At 51.4% G+C, this 20,000-nt stretch overlaps 1 protein-coding gene across 1 annotated transcript in view; it reads right to left on the bottom strand.

The window, feature by feature from the left end:
• The window catches only part of LOC137361944 (amiloride-sensitive sodium channel subunit alpha-like), a 38,985-nt gene extending 20,862 nt beyond the window's left edge, over nt 1-18,123 (bottom strand). The window contains exon 1 of the mRNA XM_068026525.1: nt 17,491-18,123. Within this exon, the coding sequence (XP_067882626.1) occupies nt 17,491-17,785 (295 nt within the window). The 5' untranslated portion in view covers nt 17,786-18,123. The remainder of the gene's footprint in view (nt 1-17,490) is intronic.
• Between the last annotated feature and the right edge of the window lie 1,877 nt (nt 18,124-20,000).

Raw genomic sequence — 20,000 nt, 5'->3', positions numbered from 1 at the left:
AACTTCACTCAAACTTCACTCCAATCTCACTCATACTTCACTCCAATCTCACTCAGACCTCACTCCAACTTCACTCAGACTTCACTCCAATCTCACTCATACCTCACTCCAACTTCACTCAAACTTCACTCAAACTTCACTCCAATCTCACTCATACCTCACTCCAACTTCACTCCAACTTCACTCCAATCTCACTCAAACCTCACTCATACCTCACTCCAACTTCACTCCAACCTCGCTCCAATCTCACTCCAATCTCACTCCAATCTCACTCATACCTCACTCCAATCTCTCTCATACCTCACTCCAACCTCACTCATACCTCACTCCAATCTCACTCAAACTTCACTCCAATCTCACTCATACCTCACTCCAACTTCACTCCAACCTCACTCCAATCTCACTCAAACCTCACTCCAATCTCACTCCAACCTCACACATACCTCACTCCAATCTCACTCATACCTCACACCAACCTCACTCCAATCTCACTCCAACTTCACACATACCTCACTCCAATCTCACTCATACCTCACACCAACCTCACTCCAACCTCACACATACCTCACTCCAATCTCACTCATACCTCACACCAACTCACTCCAATCTCACTCACACCTCACACCAACTTCACTCCAATCTCACTCATACCTCACTCCAACTTCACTCCAACCTCGCTCCAACCTCACACATACCTCACTCCAATCTCACTCATACCTCACACCAACCTCACTCCAATCTCACTCCAACCTCACACATACCTCACACATACCTCACTCCAATCTCACTCATACCTCACACCAACCTCACTCCAACCTCACACATACCTCACTCCAATCTCACTCATACCTCACACCAACTCACTCCAATCTCACTCATACCTCACACCAACTTCATTCCAATCTCACTCATACCTCACTCCAACTTCACTGCAACCTCGCTCCAATCTCACTCATACCTCACTCCAACTTCACTCATACCTCACTCCAACTTCACTCCAACCTCACTCCAAACTCACTCATACCTCACTCCAACTTCACTCCAACCTCACTCCAATCTCACTCATACCTTACTCCAACCTCACTCCAACCTCACACATACCTCACTCCAATCTCACTCATACCTCACACCAACCTCACTCCAATCTCACTCCATCCTCACTCCACCGTTACTCCAACCTCACTCATACCTCACTGCAACTTCACTCCAATCTCACTCCAATCTCACTCCAACCTCACTCATACCTCACTCCAATCGCACTCCAACCTCACACCAATCTCACTGATACCTCACTGCAACTTCACTCCAACCTCACTCATACCTCACTCATACATCACTCCAATCTCACTCCAACTTCACTCCAACCTCATTTCAATTTCACTCATACCTCACTCCAACTTCACTCCAACCTCACTCCAAACTCACTCATACCTCACTCCAACTTCACATACCTCACTCCAATCTCTCTCATACCTCACACCAACCTCACTCCAACCTCACTCCAATCTCACTCAAACTTCACTCCAATCTCACTCATACCTCATTCCAACTTCACTCCAACCTCACTCCAATCTCACTCATACCTCACTCATACCTCACCCCAACCTCACTCCAACCTCACACATACCTCACTCCAATCTCACTCATACCTCTCACCAACCTCACTCCAATCTCACTCCAACCACACCCCAACCTCACTCCACCGTTACTCCAACCTCACTCATACCTCACTGCAACTTCACTCCAATCTCACTCCAACCTCACTCATACCTCACTCCAACCTCACTCCAACCTCACTCCAACCTCACTCATACCTCACTCATACCTCACTCCAACCTCACTCCAATCTCACTCATACCTCACTGCAACTTCACTCCAACCTCACTCATACATCACTCCAATCTCACTGCAACTTCAATCCAACCTCACTCCAATCTCACTCATACCTCACTCAAATCCCACTCATACCTCACTCAAATCCCACTCATACCTCACTCCAATCCCACTCCAACCTCACTCATACCTCACTCCAACCTCACTCATACCTCACTCATACCTCACTCCAACCTCACTCCAATCTCACTCATACCTCACTGCAACTTCACTCCAACCTCACTCATACATCACTCCAATCTCACTGCAACTTCAATCCAACCTCACTCCAATCTCACTCATACCTCACTCAAATCCCACTCATACCTCACTCAAATCCCACTCATACCTCACTCAAATCTCACTCATACCTCACTCTACCCTCACACCAATCTCACTCAAACCTCACTCCAATCTCACTCCAACTTCACTCCAACCTCACTCCAATCTCACACATACCTCACTCCAATCTCACACATACCTCACACCAACCTCACTCCACCGTTACTCCAACCTCACTCATACCTCTCTGCAACTTCACTCCAATCTCACTCCAACCTCACTCATACCTCACTCCAACCTCACACATACCGCACTCCAATCTCACTCATACCTCACACCAACCTCACTCCAATCTCACTCCAACCACACCCCAACCTCACTCCACCGTTACTCCAACCTCACTCATACCTCACTGCAACTTCACTCCAATCTCACTCCAACCTCACTCATACCTCACTCCAACCTCACTCCAACCTCACTCATACCTCACTCATACCTCACTCATACCTCACTCCAACTTCACTCCAACCTCACTCCAATCTCACTCATACCTTACTCCAACCTCACTCATACCTTACTCCAACCTCACACATACCTCACTCCAATCTCACTCATACCTCACACCAACCTCACTCCAATCTCACTCCAACCTCACTCCACCGTTACTCCAACCTCACTCATACCTCACTGCAACTTCACTCCAATCTCACTCCAATCTCACTCCAACCTCACTCATACCTCACTCCAGTCGCACTCCAACCTCACACCAATCTCACTGATACCTCACTGCAACTTCACTCCAACCTCACTCATACCTCACTCATACATCACTCCAATCTCACTCCAACTTCACTCCAACCTCATTTCAATTTCACTCATACCTCACTCCAACTTCACTCCAACCTCACTCCAAACTCACTCATACCTCACTCCAACTTCACATACCTCACTCCAATCTCTCTCATACCTCACACCAACCTCACTCCAACCTCACTCCAATCTCACTCAAACTTCACTCCAATCTCACTCATACCTCATTCCAACTTCACTCCAACCTCACTCCAATCTCACTCATACCTCACTCATACCTCACCCCAACCTCACTCCAACCTCACACATACCTCACTCCAATCTCACTCATACCTCTCACCAACCTCACTCCAATCTCACTCCAACCACACCCCAACCTCACTCCACCGTTACTCCAACCTCACTCATACCTCACTGCAACTTCACTCCAATCTCACTCCAACCTCACTCATACCTCACTCCAACCTCACTCCAACCTCACTCCAACCTCACTCATACCTCACTCCAACCTCACTCCAACCTCACTCCAATCTCACTCATACCTCACTGCAACTTCACTCCAACCTCACTCATACATCACTCCAATCTCACTGCAACTTCAATCCAACCTCACTCCAATCTCACTCATACCTCACTCAAATCCCACTCATACCTCACTCAAATCCCACTCATACCTCACTCCAATCCCACTCCAACCTCACTCATACCTCACTCCAACCTCACTCATACCTCACTCATACCTCACTCCAACCTCACTCCAATCTCACTCATACCTCACTGCAACTTCACTCCAACCTCACTCATACATCACTCCAATCTCACTGCAACTTCAATCCAACCTCACTCCAATCTCACTCATACCTCACTCAAATCCCACTCATACCTCACTCAAATCCCACTCATACCTCACTCAAATCTCACTCATACCTCACTCTACCCTCACACCAATCTCACCAAAACTCACTCCAATCTCACTCCAACTTCACTCCAACCTCACTCCAATCTCACACATACCTCACTCCAATCTCACACATACCTCACACCAACCTCACTCCACCGTTACTCCAACCTCACTCATACCTCTCTGCAACTTCACTCCAATCTCACTCCAACCTCACTCATACCTCACTCCAACCTCACACATACCGCACTCCAATCTCACTCATACCTCACACCAACCTCACTCCAATCTCACTCCAACCACACCCCAACCTCACTCCACCGTTACTCCAACCTCACTCATACCTCACTGCAACTTCACTCCAATCTCACTCCAACCTCACTCCAACCTCACTCATACCTCACTCATACCTCACTCATACCTCACTCCAACTTCACTCCAACCTCACTCCAATCTCACTCATACCTTACTCCAACCTCACTCCAACCTCACACATACCTCACTCCAATCTCACTCATACCTCACACCAACCTCACTCCAATCTCACTCCAACCTCAATCCACCGTTACTCCAACCTCACTCATACCTCACTGCAACTTCACTCCAATCTCACTCCAATCTCACTCCAATCTCACTCCAACCTCACTCATACCTCACTCCAATCGCACTCCAACCTCACACCAATCTCACTGATACCTCACTGCAACTTCACTCCAACCTCACTCATACCTCACTCATACATCACTCCAATCTCACTCCAACTTCACTCCAACCTCATTTCAATTTCACTCATACCTCACTCCAACTTCACTCCAACCTCACTCCAAACTCACTCATACCTCACTCCAACTTCACATACCTCACTCCAATCTCTCTCATACCTCACACCAACCTCACTCCAACCTCACTCCAATCTCACTCAAACTTCACTCCAATCTCACTCATACCTCACTCCAACTTCACTCCAACCTCACTCCAATCTCACTCATACCTCACTCATACCTCACCCCAACCTCACTCCAACCTCACACATACCTCACTCCAATCTCACTCATACCTCTCACCAACCTCACTCCAATCTCACTCCAACCACACCCGAACCTCACTCCACCGTTACTCCAACCTCACTCATACCTCACTGCAACTTCACTCCAATCTCACTCCAACCTCACTCATACCTCACTCCAACCTCACTCCAACCTCACTCCAACCTCACTCCAACCTCACTCCAACCTCACTCATACCTCACTCATACCTCACTCCAACCTCACTCCAATCTCACTCATACCTCACTGCAACTTCACTCCAACCTCACTCATACATCACTCCAATCTCACTGCAACTTCAATCCAACCTCACTCCAATCTCACTCATACCTCACTCAAATCCCACTCATACCTCACTCAAATCCCATTCATACCTCACTCCAATCCCACTCCAACCTCACTCATACCTCACTCCAACCTCACTCATACCTCACTCATACCTCACTCCAACCTCACTCCAATCTCACTCATACCTCACTGCAACTTCACTCCAACCTCACTCATACATCACTCCAATCTCACTGCAACTTCAATCCAACCTCACTCCAATCTCACTCATACCTCACTCAAATCCCACTCATACCTCACTCAAATCCCACTCATACCTCACTCAAATCTCACTCATACCTCACTCTACCCTCACACCAATCTCACTCAAACCTCACTCCAATCTCACTCCAACTTCACTCCAACCTCACTCCAATCTCACACATACCTCACTCCAATCTCACACATACCTCACACCAACCTCACTCCACCGTTACTCCAACCTCACTCATACCTCTCTGCAACTTCACTCCAATCTCACTCCAACCTCACTCATACCTCACTCCAACCTCACACATACCGCACTCCAATCTCACTCATACCTCACACCAACCTCACTCCAATCTCACTCCAACCACACCCCAACCTCACTCCACCGTTACTCCAACCTCACTCATACCTCACTGCAACTTCACTCCAATCTCACTCCAACCTCACTCATACCTCACTCCAACCTCACTCCAACCTCACTCATACCTCACTCATACCTCACTCATACCTCACTCCAACCTCACTCATACCTCACTGCAACTTCACTCCAACCTCACTCATACATCACTCCAATCTCACTGCAACTTCAATCCAACCTCACTCCAATCTCACTCATACCTCACTCAAATCCCACTCATACCTCACTCAAATCCCACTCATACCTCACTCCAATCTCACTCCAACTCCACTCCAACCTCACTCCAACCTCACTCATACCTCACTCCAATCTCACTCATACCTCAGTCCAACCTCAGTCCAACCTCACTCATACCTCACTCATACCTCACTCCAACCTCACTCATCCCACACTCCAATCTCACTCCAACCTCACTCCAACCTCACTCATCCCACACTCCAACCTCACTCCAACCTCACTCCAACCTCACTCCAACCTCACTCCAACCTCATTCCAAGCTCACTCCAATCTCACTCCAATCTCACTCCAATCTCACTCATACCTCACTCATACCTCACTCCAACCTCGACTCCAGCCTCACTCCAATCTCACTCATACCTCAGTCCAACCTCAGTCCAACCTCAGTCCAACCTCACTCATACCTCACTCATACCTCACTCATCCCACACTCATCCCACACTCCAATCTCACTCCAACCTCACTCCAACCTCACTCTAACCTCACTCATCCCACACTCCAATCTCACTCCAACCTCACTCCAACCTCACTCCAACCTCACTCATCCCACACTCCAACCTCACTCCAACCTCACTCCAACCTCACTCAAAGCTCACTCGAAACTCATTCCAACCTCATTCCAAGCTCACTCCAAACTCACTCATACCTCACTGCAACCTCACTCCAATCTCACTCATACCACACTCCAATCTCACTCATACCACACTCCAACCTCTTTCCAATCTCATTCATACCTTACTCCAACCTCACTCCAACCTCACTCATACCTCACTCCAACCTCACTGCAGGTTCACTCCAATATCACTCCAACCTTACTCCAACCTCACTCCAACCTCACTCATACCTCACTCCAACCTCACACACACCTCACTCATACCTCACCCTAACCTCACTCCAATCTCACTCATACCTCACTCCAACCTCAGTCCAGCCTCACTCCAACCTCACTCCAACCTCACTCCAACCTCACTCCAACCTCACTCCAACCTCACTGCAGATTCACTCCAACATCACTCCAACCTCACTCATACCTCACTCCAACCTCACTCCAGCCTCACTCCAATCTCACTCATACCTCACACCAATCTCACGCCAACTTCACTCCAACCTCACTCCAATCTCACTCATTCCTCAATCCAATCTCACTCATACCTCACTCCAACTTCACTCCAACCTCACTCCAATCTCACTCCAATCTCACTCATACCTCACTCAAATCCCACTCATACCTCACACCAATCTCACTCATACCTCACTCCAACTTCACTCCAACCTCACTCCAATCTCACTCATACCTCACTCATACCTCACTCCAACCTCTCTGCAACTTCACTCCAACCTCACTCATACCTCACTCCAACCTCTCTGCAACTTCACTCCAACCTCACTCATACCTCACTCATACCTCACTCCAATCTCACTCATACCTCACTCCAATCTCACTCCAATCTCACTCATACATCACTCCAATCTCACTCATACCTCACTCCAACCTCACTGCAACTTCACTCCAACCTCACTCCAACCTCACTCCAATCTCACTCATACCGCACTCCAACCTCACTCCAATCTCACTCTACCTCACACCAACCTCACTCCAATCTCACTCATACCTCACTCCAACCTCACTGCAACTTCACTCCAATCTCACTCCAACCTCACTCATACCTCACTCCAACCTCACTCCAATCTCACTCATACCTTGCTCCAATCTCACTCCAACCTCACTCCAACCTCACTCAACCTCACTCCAACCTCACTCATACCTCACTCCAATCTCACTCAACCTCACTCATACCTCACTCCAACCTCTCTGCAACTTCACTCCAACCTCACTCATACCTCACTCCAATCTCACTCATACCTCACTCCAATCTCACTCCAATCTCACTCATACATCACTCCAATCTCACTCATACCTCACTCCAACCTCACTGCAACTTCACTCCAACCTCACTCCAATCTCACTCCAATCTCACTCATACCGCACTCCAACCTCACTCCAATCTCACTCTACCTCACACCAACCTCACTCCAATCTCACTCATACCTCACTCCAACCTCACTGCAACTTCACTCCAATCTCACTCCAACCTCACTCATACCTCACTCATACCTCACTCCAACCTCACTCCAATCTCACTCATACCTTGCTCCAATCTCACTCCAACCTCACTCATACCTCACTCCAACCTCACTGCAGGTTCACTCCAATATCACTCCAACCTTACTCCAACCTCACTCCAACCTCACTCATACCTCACTCCAACCTCACACACACCTCACTCATACCTCACCCTAACCTCACTCCAATCTCACTCATACCTCACTCCAACCTCAGTCCAGCCTCACTCCAACCTCACTCCAACCTCACTGCAGATTCACTCCAACCTCACTCATACCTCACTCATACCTCACTCCAACCTCACTCCAACCTCACTCATACCTCACTCCAACTTCACTGCAGATTCACTCCAAATTCACTCCAACCTCACTCATACCTCACTCATACCTCACTCCAACCTCACTCCAGCCTCACTCCAGCCTCACTCCAGCCTCACTCCAACCTCACTCCAACTTCACTGCAGATTCACTCCAACATCACTCCAACCTCACTCATACCTCACTCCAACCTCACTCATACCTCACTCCAACCTCACTGCAGATTCACTCCAACCTCACTCATACCTCACTCCAGCCTCACTCCAGCCTCACTCCAACCTCACTCCAACCTCACTCATACCTCACTCATACCTCACTCCAACTTCACTGCAGATTCACTCCAACCTCACTCCAACCTCACTCATACCTCACTCCAACCTCACTCCAGTCTCACTCCAACCTCACTCCAGCCTCACTCCAATCTCACTCATACCTCACTCCAATCTCACTCCAACCTCACGCCAACCTCACTCATACCTCACTCCAATCTCACTCCAACCTCACTCACACCTCACTCATACCTCACTCCAACCTCACTCCAATCTCACTCCAATCTCACTCCAATCTCACTCCAATCTCACTCCAATCTCACTCATACCTTGCTCCAATCTCACTCCAACCTCACTCATACCTCACTCCAACCTCACTGCAGGTTCACTCCAATATCACTCCAACCTTACTCCAACCTCACTCCAACCTCACTCATACCTCACTCCAACCTCACACACACCTCACTCATACCTCACCCTAACCTCACTCCAATCTCACTCATACCTCACTCCAACCTCAGTCCAGCCTCACTCCAACCTCACTCCAATCTCACTCATACCTTGCTCCAATCTCACTCCAACCTCACTCCAACCTCACTCAACCTCACTCCAACCTCACTCATACCTCACTCCAATCTCACTCAACCTCACTCATACCTCACTCCAACCTCTCTGCAACTTCACTCCAACCTCACTCATACCTCACTCCAATCTCACTCATACCTCACTCCAATCTCACTCCAATCTCACTCATACATCACTCCAATCTCACTCATACCTCACTCCAACCTCACTGCAACTTCACTCCAACCTCACTCCAATCTCACTCCAATCTCACTCATACCGCACTCCAACCTCACTCCAATCTCACTCTACCTCACACCAACCTCACTCCAATCTCACTCATACCTCACTCCAACCTCACTGCAACTTCACTCCAATCTCACTCCAACCTCACTCATACCTCACTCATACCTCACTCCAACCTCACTCCAATCTCACTCTACCTCACACCAACCTCACTCCAATCTCACTCATACCTCACTCCAACCTCACTGCAACTTCACTCCAATCTCACTCCAACCTCACTCATACCTCACTCATACCTCACTCCAACCTCACTCCAATCTCACTCATACCTTGCTCCAATCTCACTCCAACCTCACTCATACCTCACTCCAACCTCACTGCAGGTTCACTCCAATATCACTCCAACCTTACTCCAACCTCACTCCAACCTCACTCATACCTCACTCCAACCTCACACACACCTCACTCATACCTCACCCTAACCTCACTCCAATCTCACTCATACCTCACTCCAACCTCAGTCCAGCCTCACTCCAACCTCACTCCAACCTCACTGCAGATTCACTCCAACCTCACTCATACCTCACTCATACCTCACTCCAACCTCACTCCAACCTCACTCCAACCTCACTCCAACCTCACTCATACCTCACTCCAACTTCACTGCAGATTCACTCCAACTTCACTCCAACCTCACTCATACCTCACTCATACCTCACTCCAACCTCACTCCAGCCTCACTCCAGCCTCACTCCAACCTCACTCCAACCTCACTCCAACTTCACTGCAGATTCACTCCAACATCACTCCAACCTCACTCATACCTCACTCCAACCTCACTCATACCTCACTCCAACCTCACTGCAGATTCACTCCAACCTCACTCATACCTCACTCCAGCCTCACTCCAGCCTCACTCCAACCTCACTCCAACCTCACTCATACCTCACTCATACCTCACTCCAACTTCACTGCAGATTCACTCCAACCTCACTCCAACCTCACTCATACCTCACTCCAACCTCACTCCAGTCTCACTCCAACCTCACTCCAGCCTCACTCCAATCTCACTCATACCTCACTCCAATCTCACTCCAACCTCACGCCAACCTCACTCATACCTCACTCCAATCTCACTCCAACCTCACTCATACCTCACTCATACCTCACTCCAACCTCACTCCAATCTCACTCCAATCTCACTCATACCACACTCCAACCTCACTCATACCACACTCCAACCTCACTCATACCTCACTCCAACCTCACTCCAGTCTCACTCCAATCTCACTCATACCTCACTTCAATCTCACTCATACCTCACTTCAATCTCACTCCAACCTCACGCCAGCCTCACTCATACCTCACTCCAATCTCACTCTAACCTCACTCATACCTCACTCCAATCTCACTCCAATCTCAGTCAGACCTCACTCATACCTCACTCCAACCTCACTCATTCCTCACTCCAATCTCACTCCAATCTCAGTCATAACTCACTCATACCTCACTCATACCTCACTCCAATCTCACTCCAACCTCACTCAATCTCACTCCAATCTCACTCCAATCTCACTCCGACCTCACTCACCCTCACTCACCCTCACTCCAACCTGCCTCCATCCTCACTCTCCATCACTCACCCTCACTCCAACCTCACTCCATCCTCATTCACCCTCACTCCAACCTCACTCCACCCTCACTCCATCCTCACTCACCCTCATTCCAACCACACTCACCATCACTCCAACCTCACGCATCCTCGCACTCTCACACCAAGCTCACACATCCTCACTCCGATCTCACTCACCCTCGCTCCGACCTCACTCCAACCTCACACCAAGCTCACTCCATCTTCACTCCAACCTCACTCACCCTCACTCAAACTCACTCCAACCTCACTCCAACCTGCCTCCATCCTCACTCACCTTCATTCACCCTCACTCCAACCTCACTCATACCTCACTCCAACCTCACTCCAGCCTCACTCCAACCTCACTCCAACCTCACTCCAACCTCACTCCAACTTCACTGCAGATTCACTCCAACATCACTCCAACCTCACTCATACCTCACTCCAACCTCACTCATACCTCACTCCAACCTCACTGCAGATTCACTCCAACCTCACTCATACCTCACTCCAGCCTCACTCCAACCTCACTCCAACCTCACTCATACCTCACTCATACCTCACTCCAACTTCACTGCAGATTCACTCCAACATCACTCCAACCTCACTCATACCTCACTCCAACCTCACTCCAGTCTCACTCCAGTCTCACTCCAACCTCACTCCAGCCTCACTCCAATCTCACTCATACCTCACTCCAATCTCACTCCAACCTCACGCCAACCTCACTCATACCTCACTCCAATCTCACTCCAACCTCACTCATACCTCACTCCAACCTCACTCCAATCTCACTCATACCACACTCCAACCTCACTCATACCACACTCCAACCTCACTCATACCTCACTCCAACCTCACTCATACCTCACTCCAACCTCACTCCAGTCTCACTCCAATCTCACTCATACCTCACTTCAATCTCACTCATACCTCACTTCAATCTCACTCCAACCTCACGCCAGCCTCACTCATACCTCACTCCAATCTCACTCTAACCTCACTTCAATCTCACTCCAACCTCACGCCAGCCTCACTCATACCTCACTCCAATCTCACTCTAACCTCACTCATACCTCACTCCTACCTCACTGATACCTTACTCCAACCTCACTCATACCTCACTCCAATCTCACTCCAATCTCAGTCAGACCTCACTCATACCTCACTCCAACCTCACTCATTCCTCACTCCAATCTCACTCCAATCTCAGTCATACCTCACTCATACCTCACTCCAACCTCACTCATACCTCACTCCAATCTCACTCCAACCTCACTCAATCTCACTCAATCTCACTCCAATCTCACTCCAATCTCACTCCGACCTCACTCACCCTCACTCACCCTCACTCCAACCTGCCTCCATCCTCACTCTCCATCACTCACCCTCACTCCAACCTCACTCCATCCTCATTCACCCTCACTCCAACCTCACTCCATCCTCACTCACCCTCATTCCAACCACACTCACCATCACTCCAACCTCACGCATCCTCGCACCCTCACACCAAGCTCACACATCCTCACTCCGATCTCACTCACCCTCACTCCGACCTCACTGCAACCTCACACCAAGCTCACTCCATCTTCACTCCAACCTCACTCATACCTCACTCATACCTCACTCCAACCTCACTCCAACCTCACTCATACCTCACTCCAACTTCACTGCAGATTCACTCCAAATTCACTCCAACCTCACTCATACCTCACTCATACCTCACTCCAACCTCACTCCAGCCTCACTCCAGCCTCACTCCAACCTCACTCCAACCTCACTCCAACTTCACTGCAGATTCACTCCAACATCACTCCAACCTCACTCATACCTCACTCCAACCTCACTCATACCTCACTCCAACCTCACTGCAGATTCACTCCAACCTCACTCATACCTCACTCCAGCCTCACTCCAGCCTCACTCCAACCTCACTCCAACCTCACTCATACCTCACTCATACCTCACTCCAACTTCACTGCAGATTCACTCCAACCTCACTCCAACCTCACTCATACCTCACTCCAACCTCACTCCAGTCTCACTCCAACCTCACTCCAGCCTCACTCCAATCTCACTCATACCTCACTCCAATCTCACTCCAACCTCACGCCAACCTCACTCATACCTCACTCCAATCTCACTCCAACCTCACTCACACCTCACTCATACCTCACTCCAACCTCACTCCAATCTCACTCCAATCTCACTCCAATCTCACTCCAATCTCACTCATACCTTGCTCCAATCTCACTCCAACCTCACTCATACCTCACTCCAACCTCACTGCAGGTTCACTCCAATATCACTCCAACCTTACTCCAACCTCACTCCAACCTCACTCATACCTCACTCCAACCTCACACACACCTCACTCATACCTCACCCTAACCTCACTCCAATCTCACTCATACCTCACTCCAACCTCAGTCCAGCCTCACTCCAACCTCACTCCAATCTCACTCATACCTTGCTCCAATCTCACTCCAACCTCACTCCAACCTCACTCAACCTCACTCCAACCTCACTCATACCTCACTCCAATCTCACTCAACCTCACTCATACCTCACTCCAACCTCTCTGCAACTTCACTCCAACCTCACTCATACCTCACTCCAATCTCACTCATACCTCACTCCAATCTCACTCCAATCTCACTCATACATCACTCCAATCTCACTCATACCTCACTCCAACCTCACTGCAACTTCACTCCAACCTCACTCCAATCTCACTCCAATCTCACTCATACCGCACTCCAACCTCACTCCAATCTCACTCTACCTCACACCAACCTCACTCCAATCTCACTCATACCTCACTCCAACCTCACTGCAACTTCACTCCAATCTCACTCCAATCTCACTCCAACCTCACTCATACCTCACTCATACCTCACTCCAACCTCACTCCAATCTCACTCTACCTCACACCAACCTCACTCCAATCTCACTCATACCTCACTCCAACCTCACTGCAACTTCACTCCAATCTCACTCCAACCTCACTCATACCTCACTCATACCTCACTCCAACCTCACTCCAATCTCACTCATACCTTGCTCCAATCTCACTCCAACCTCACTCATACCTCACTCCAACCTCACTGCAGGTTCACTCCAATATCACTCCAACCTTACTCCAACCTCACTCCAACCTCACTCATACCTCACTCCAACCTCACAGACACCTCACTCATACCTCACCCTAACCTCACTCCAATCTCACTCATACCTCACTCCAACCTCAGTCCAGCCTCACTCCAACCTCACTCCAACCTCACTGCAGATTCACTCCAACCTCACTCCAACCTCACTCATACCTCACTCCAACCTCACTCCAACCTCACTCCAACCTCACTCCAACCTCACTCATACCTCACTCCAACTTCACTGCAGATTCACTCCAACTTCACTCCAACCTCACTCATACCTCACTCATACCTCACTCCAACCTCACTCCAGCCTCACTCCAACCTCACTCCAACCTCACTCCAACTTCACTGCAGATTCACTCCAACATCACTCCAACCTCACTCATACCTCACTCCAACCTCACTCATACCTCACTCCAACCTCACTGCAGATTCACTCCAACCTCACTCATACCTCACTCCAGCCTCACTCCAGCCTCACTCCAACCTCACTCCAACCTCACTCATACCTCACTCATACCTCACTCCAACTTCACTGCAGATTCACTCCAACCTCACTCCAACCTCACTCATACCTCACTCCAACCTCACTCCAGTCTCACTCCAACCTCACTCCAGCCTCACTCCAACCTCACTCATACCTCACTCCAACCTCACTCATACCTCACTCCAACCTCACTGCAGATTCACTCCAACCTCACTCATACCTCACTCCAGCCTCACTCCAGCCTCACTCCAACCTCACTCCAACCTCACTCATACCTCACTCATACCTCACTCCAACTTCACTGCAGATTCACTCCAACCTCACTCCAACCTCACTCATACCTCACTCCAACCTCACTCCAGTCTCACTCCAACCTCACTCCAACCTCACTCCAGCCTCACTCCAATCTCACTCATACCTCACTCCAATCTCACTCCAACCTCACGCCAACCTCACTCATACCTCACTCCAATCTCACTCATACCTCACTCATACCTCACTCCAACCTCACTCCAATCTCACTCCAATCTCACTCATACCACACTCCAACCTCACTCATACCACACTCCAACCTCACTCATACCTCACTCCAACCTCACTCCAGTCTCACTCCAATCTCACTCATACCTCACTTCAATCTCACTCATACCTCACTTCAATCTCACTCCAACCTCACGCCAGCCTCACTCATACCTCACTCCAATCTCACTCTAACCTCACTCATACCTCACTCCAATCTCACTCCAATCTCAGTCAGACCTCACTCATACCTCACTCCAACCTCACTCATTCCTCACTCCAATCTCACTCCAACCTCAGTCATAACTCACTCATACCTCACTCATACCTCACTCCAATCTCACTCCAACCTCACTCAATCTCACTCCAATCTCACTCCAATCTCACTCCGACCTCACTCACCCTCACTCACCCTCACTCCAACCTGCCTCCATCCTCACTCTCCATCACTCACCCTCACTCCAACCTCACTCCATCCTCATTCACCCTCACTCCAACCTCACTCCACCCTCACTCCATCCTCACTCACCCTCATTCCAACCACACTCACCATCACTCCAACCTCACGCATCCTCGCACCCTCACACCAAGCTCACACATCCTCACTCCGATCTCACTCACCCTCACTCCGACCTCACTGCAACCTCACACCAAGCTCACTCCATCTTCACTCCAACCTCACTCACCCTCACTCAACCTCACTCCAACCTGCCTCCATCCTCACTCACCTTCATTCACCCTCACTCCAACCTCACTCCATCCTCATTCACCCTCACACCAACCTGCCTCCATCCTCACTCACTTTCACTCACCCTCACTCCATCCTCATTCACCCTCACTCCAACCTAACTCCACACTCACTCCATCCTCACTCACCCTCACTCCAACCACACTCCAACCTCGCGCACCCTCGCACCCTCACACCAAGCTCACACAGCCTCACTCCAACCTCACTCAACCACATTCCAAATCCACTCACACTCCAACCTCAAGCTCACTCATCATCACTCCAACCTCACTCAACCTCACTCCAAACCCACTCCAACCTCACTCCATCTCAACCTTACTCCAATCTCACTCAACCTCCCTCATCCTCACACCAATCTCACTCCAAACTCACTCAATCGCAACCTCCCTCTAAACCCTCAAGCCTCACTCTAAAGCCCTACGCCTCACTCTAAACCCTCACACCTCACCCGAAACCCTCAAACCTCACTCGAAACCCTCAAACCTCAATTTATACTCCCAACCTCTCTCTAAACCCCCTCCAAACCTCACGCGGCTTTCGAATTTCCCGACAGATCTCGGACTGGTGGAGCTACAAGCCTGCACCGTCCGGACCAAACGACGATGCGCCTGCAGGAACGGAACCTTCTGCAAGGCGGGGCTAGCGGAGAGTGATACCAGCTGCAGTGACTGTGCACCCCACCGTTCCTGTCCCCCCGGGCAAGGGGTCCGGCAGCGAGGTACCGTCTCAAACACTTACCTCTGGGTAATGGGGGGCAGCGGGGGGGGGGGGGGTGCGGGGTGAAGTTCTTCCAGGGGTCCTGAGGTAATGATCCCTCGACCAACGTCAGTGAGAAAACAAAGGATCCGGGTCATGATCACATTGCTGTGCGCGCGTGTGTACGTGTGTGTGTGGGATCTTGCTGTGCACAAACTGACAGCATTACAATGCTAATTGTTCCGTTGCCCCACCCAGGTAATTACAGTGCGGACACGGTGTGCGAGCTCTGCAAAAAGGGGACCTTCTCGAAGATATCATCACAGAGTGAAAGATGTGAGCCGCACACCGAGTGAGTACTGAACACGGCAAGGGATATATCAGCCTCCGAGGGAGCACTACCTGGTCGGGAGGGATGGAGGGATTGAACAGGACGGTGCCCGCAAGCGGAGGGTTAAATTACGAGGGCAACACCATCGGAGGCTGGGATTGGCAGAGCGGGGGCAGTTGGAGGGCCCTCTCAGATTGTGCTGAAAGGGGTCAGCAGGATCGGGAAGGGCCGAACGGGCCTCCTCCCGATTCCGGCTCTGGCAACTGAACGCGGAATCGCGGCTGCCGACGATCTTACCGTGTTTCGATTGCTCCTTAGTTGCCTGAAGCTGGGTCTGAACGCCACCAAGCCTGGAAACTCGACGTCGGACGCGGAATGTCGACCCACTGTCGATCAGCCGGAGGGCAGGCGAGGGGAAAGGGACACCGGTAAGTCTGGGGTTTGGACCCCCCTCCCCGGTACTTGACAACGCCGTATACTGAGGGAGCGCCGCACTGTCGGAGCAGCGGTCAGCGGGATTAGTTTTGGGATTCATACCTGCTGCAAGTAGGGCAGGTGAAGCAGCCATCTTGAATGCTTGCAAGGCGGCCATCTTGAATGGCGGCCATCTTGAACGGCGTCGCGATTGTCCGCCCCGTCGCGTTAACGCCCCTTTCTCTTGCAGACGCCACCTCCGTGTCGCTGGCCGTCCTCTGCGCCTTCCTGTTGCTTGTAGCAGTGGTCACCAGTGCCTCGTTGCTGAGGGGGTTCGACAAGGAGCAGTCCCTGCAGTTCTCGTGCTTCAAAAAAGGTGAGGCGGCCTTTGCTGGGCCTTGTGAGGGACGGGGCTCGGGGGAGAGGGGGTTAGCGGGGGGAGGGAGGGGAGGGTGAGGAGGTGTTGCCTCTTGTTACTGAAACTCTTCCCTTTCATCCTCCAGTTTTCAAAACCTGCATCAAGGACCCAGAGGTAAAAAATATGTCTGACATACACCTCTCCCATCACCATATCCCTGTGTTCCCCCAGTCTGTCTCCTCTTTGGAACTGGCTCTACCCTCAAAATTGCGGAAGAGTGTCTAACTTACCCCGTCCTCTTCCGCCAGTCCCAGGTTCCCGAAGACAACTCCACAGATGACCTCCGGAATGAGCAACTCCTCGTCACCAGTGGGATCTACCAACGTGAGACCACCCCCGTGTCCCAGAGCCCTGTCGCCCTGGAGTCTGAGACCCTACAGGAACACCCCTTCGCGGGGCTGAACGCCAGGGCCCCCCCTCCGATCGACAGCGCCACCGGGAGTGCGGCGGAGACGACTGCAGACCTATCGGCTGGAGTCGTGGGTGAGTCCGACGGTTTATTCTCTCCCGCGATTGAGGGGTGGGAGAGGGGGAAGGGGAGTCACAGAAATGTCGTTCTCCCCACACCCCCCCCCCCCCTCCACTCCCCCCCGCCCTTTAGGGGTCAAGCCCCATAGCTGGACGGACAGAATGGGCCTCAAGAACAGGAACAGGAGGAGGCAATTCAGCCCCTCGAGTCAGCTGTTGCACTGAGTAGGGTCAGAACTGTGCACAGTGCTCCCAGTGTGGTCTAACTGAAAGATGGCACCTCCTACAGTGTGGCGCTCCCTCAGTACTGACCCTCCGACAGTGCGGCGCTCCCTCAGTACTGACCCTCCGACAGTGCGGCGCTCCCTCAGTACTGACCCTCCGACAGTGCGGCACTCCCTCAGTCCCGACCCTCCGACAGCGCGGCACTCCCTCAGTCCCGACCCTCCGACAGTGCGGCACTCCCTCAGTACTGACCCTCCCACAGTGCGGCACTCCCTCAGTACTGATCCTCCGACAGTGCAGCACTCCCTCAGTAGTGACCCTCCGACAGTGCGGCGCTCCCTCAGTACTGACCCTCCGACAGTGCGGCGCTCCCTCAGTACTGACCACCCGACAGTGCGGCACTCCGCTCAGTACTGACCCTCCGACAGTGCGGCACTCCCTAAGTACTGACCCTCCGACAGTGCGGCACTCCCTCAGTACTGATCCTCCGACAGTGCAGCACTCCCTCAGTACTGACCCTCCGACAGAGCGGCACTCCCTCAGTCCCGACCCTCCGACAGCGCGGCGCTCCCTCAGTACTGACCCTCCGACAGCGCGGCGCTCCCTCAGTCCCGACCCTCCGACAGCGCGGCGCTCCCTCAGTCCCGACCCTCCGACAGCGCGGCGCTCCCTCAGTCCCGACCCTCCGACAGCGCGGCGCTCCCTCAGTACTGACGCTCCCATAGCCACGTCTCTGCCGAGCGTAGGTCCACGATCTTTGATCTCCGAGGGAGCTCCCGAGCGAGTGAAAACTGACCGTGCAATTGCTCTCCCTCCGCAGGTCCTGTCTACATCTACAACCCCTCGAGGGTCTATGTGGGGGTGATCAGCGGGCAGCGAGATTCACGGCGGAGTTTGCCCGCCGCGGAGGAGACCGCCCCTGAGGAGGGGTGTCTGCACTATCCTCAAGAGGAGGAAGGCACACCGGTGAGGCTGACAGGACACCCACCCGAGCAGGAGGACGGGAAAGAGAGTCACTTGTCAGAATCAGTGTCCGAGGACTCGTAGCATTGCTTGCCTTTGTAAATAATGTACAGGAACACTTTTTTTTTTCATCCAGTTGATGACGGAAAGCCTCTGACAGGGAAGCGGGAGGTGCCTCCCCCCGTCGGCTTTCAGCGCGCGTGCTGGACCTCCCGAGGGGACTCACGACGCGCAAAGTAATTCCACGAAGGGGTTCTCCCTGTCGGGTCGGCGGATAAAGGACGGGGCCCTCGGCTGAAAGACGGCGCCTCCCGACAGC

Source organism: Heterodontus francisci, unplaced genomic scaffold (assembly GCF_036365525.1).
Source record: "Heterodontus francisci isolate sHetFra1 unplaced genomic scaffold, sHetFra1.hap1 HAP1_SCAFFOLD_323, whole genome shotgun sequence".
NCBI lineage: Eukaryota > Metazoa > Chordata > Chondrichthyes > Heterodontiformes > Heterodontidae > Heterodontus > Heterodontus francisci.
This window is presented reverse-complemented; position numbering and strand designations above follow the sequence as displayed.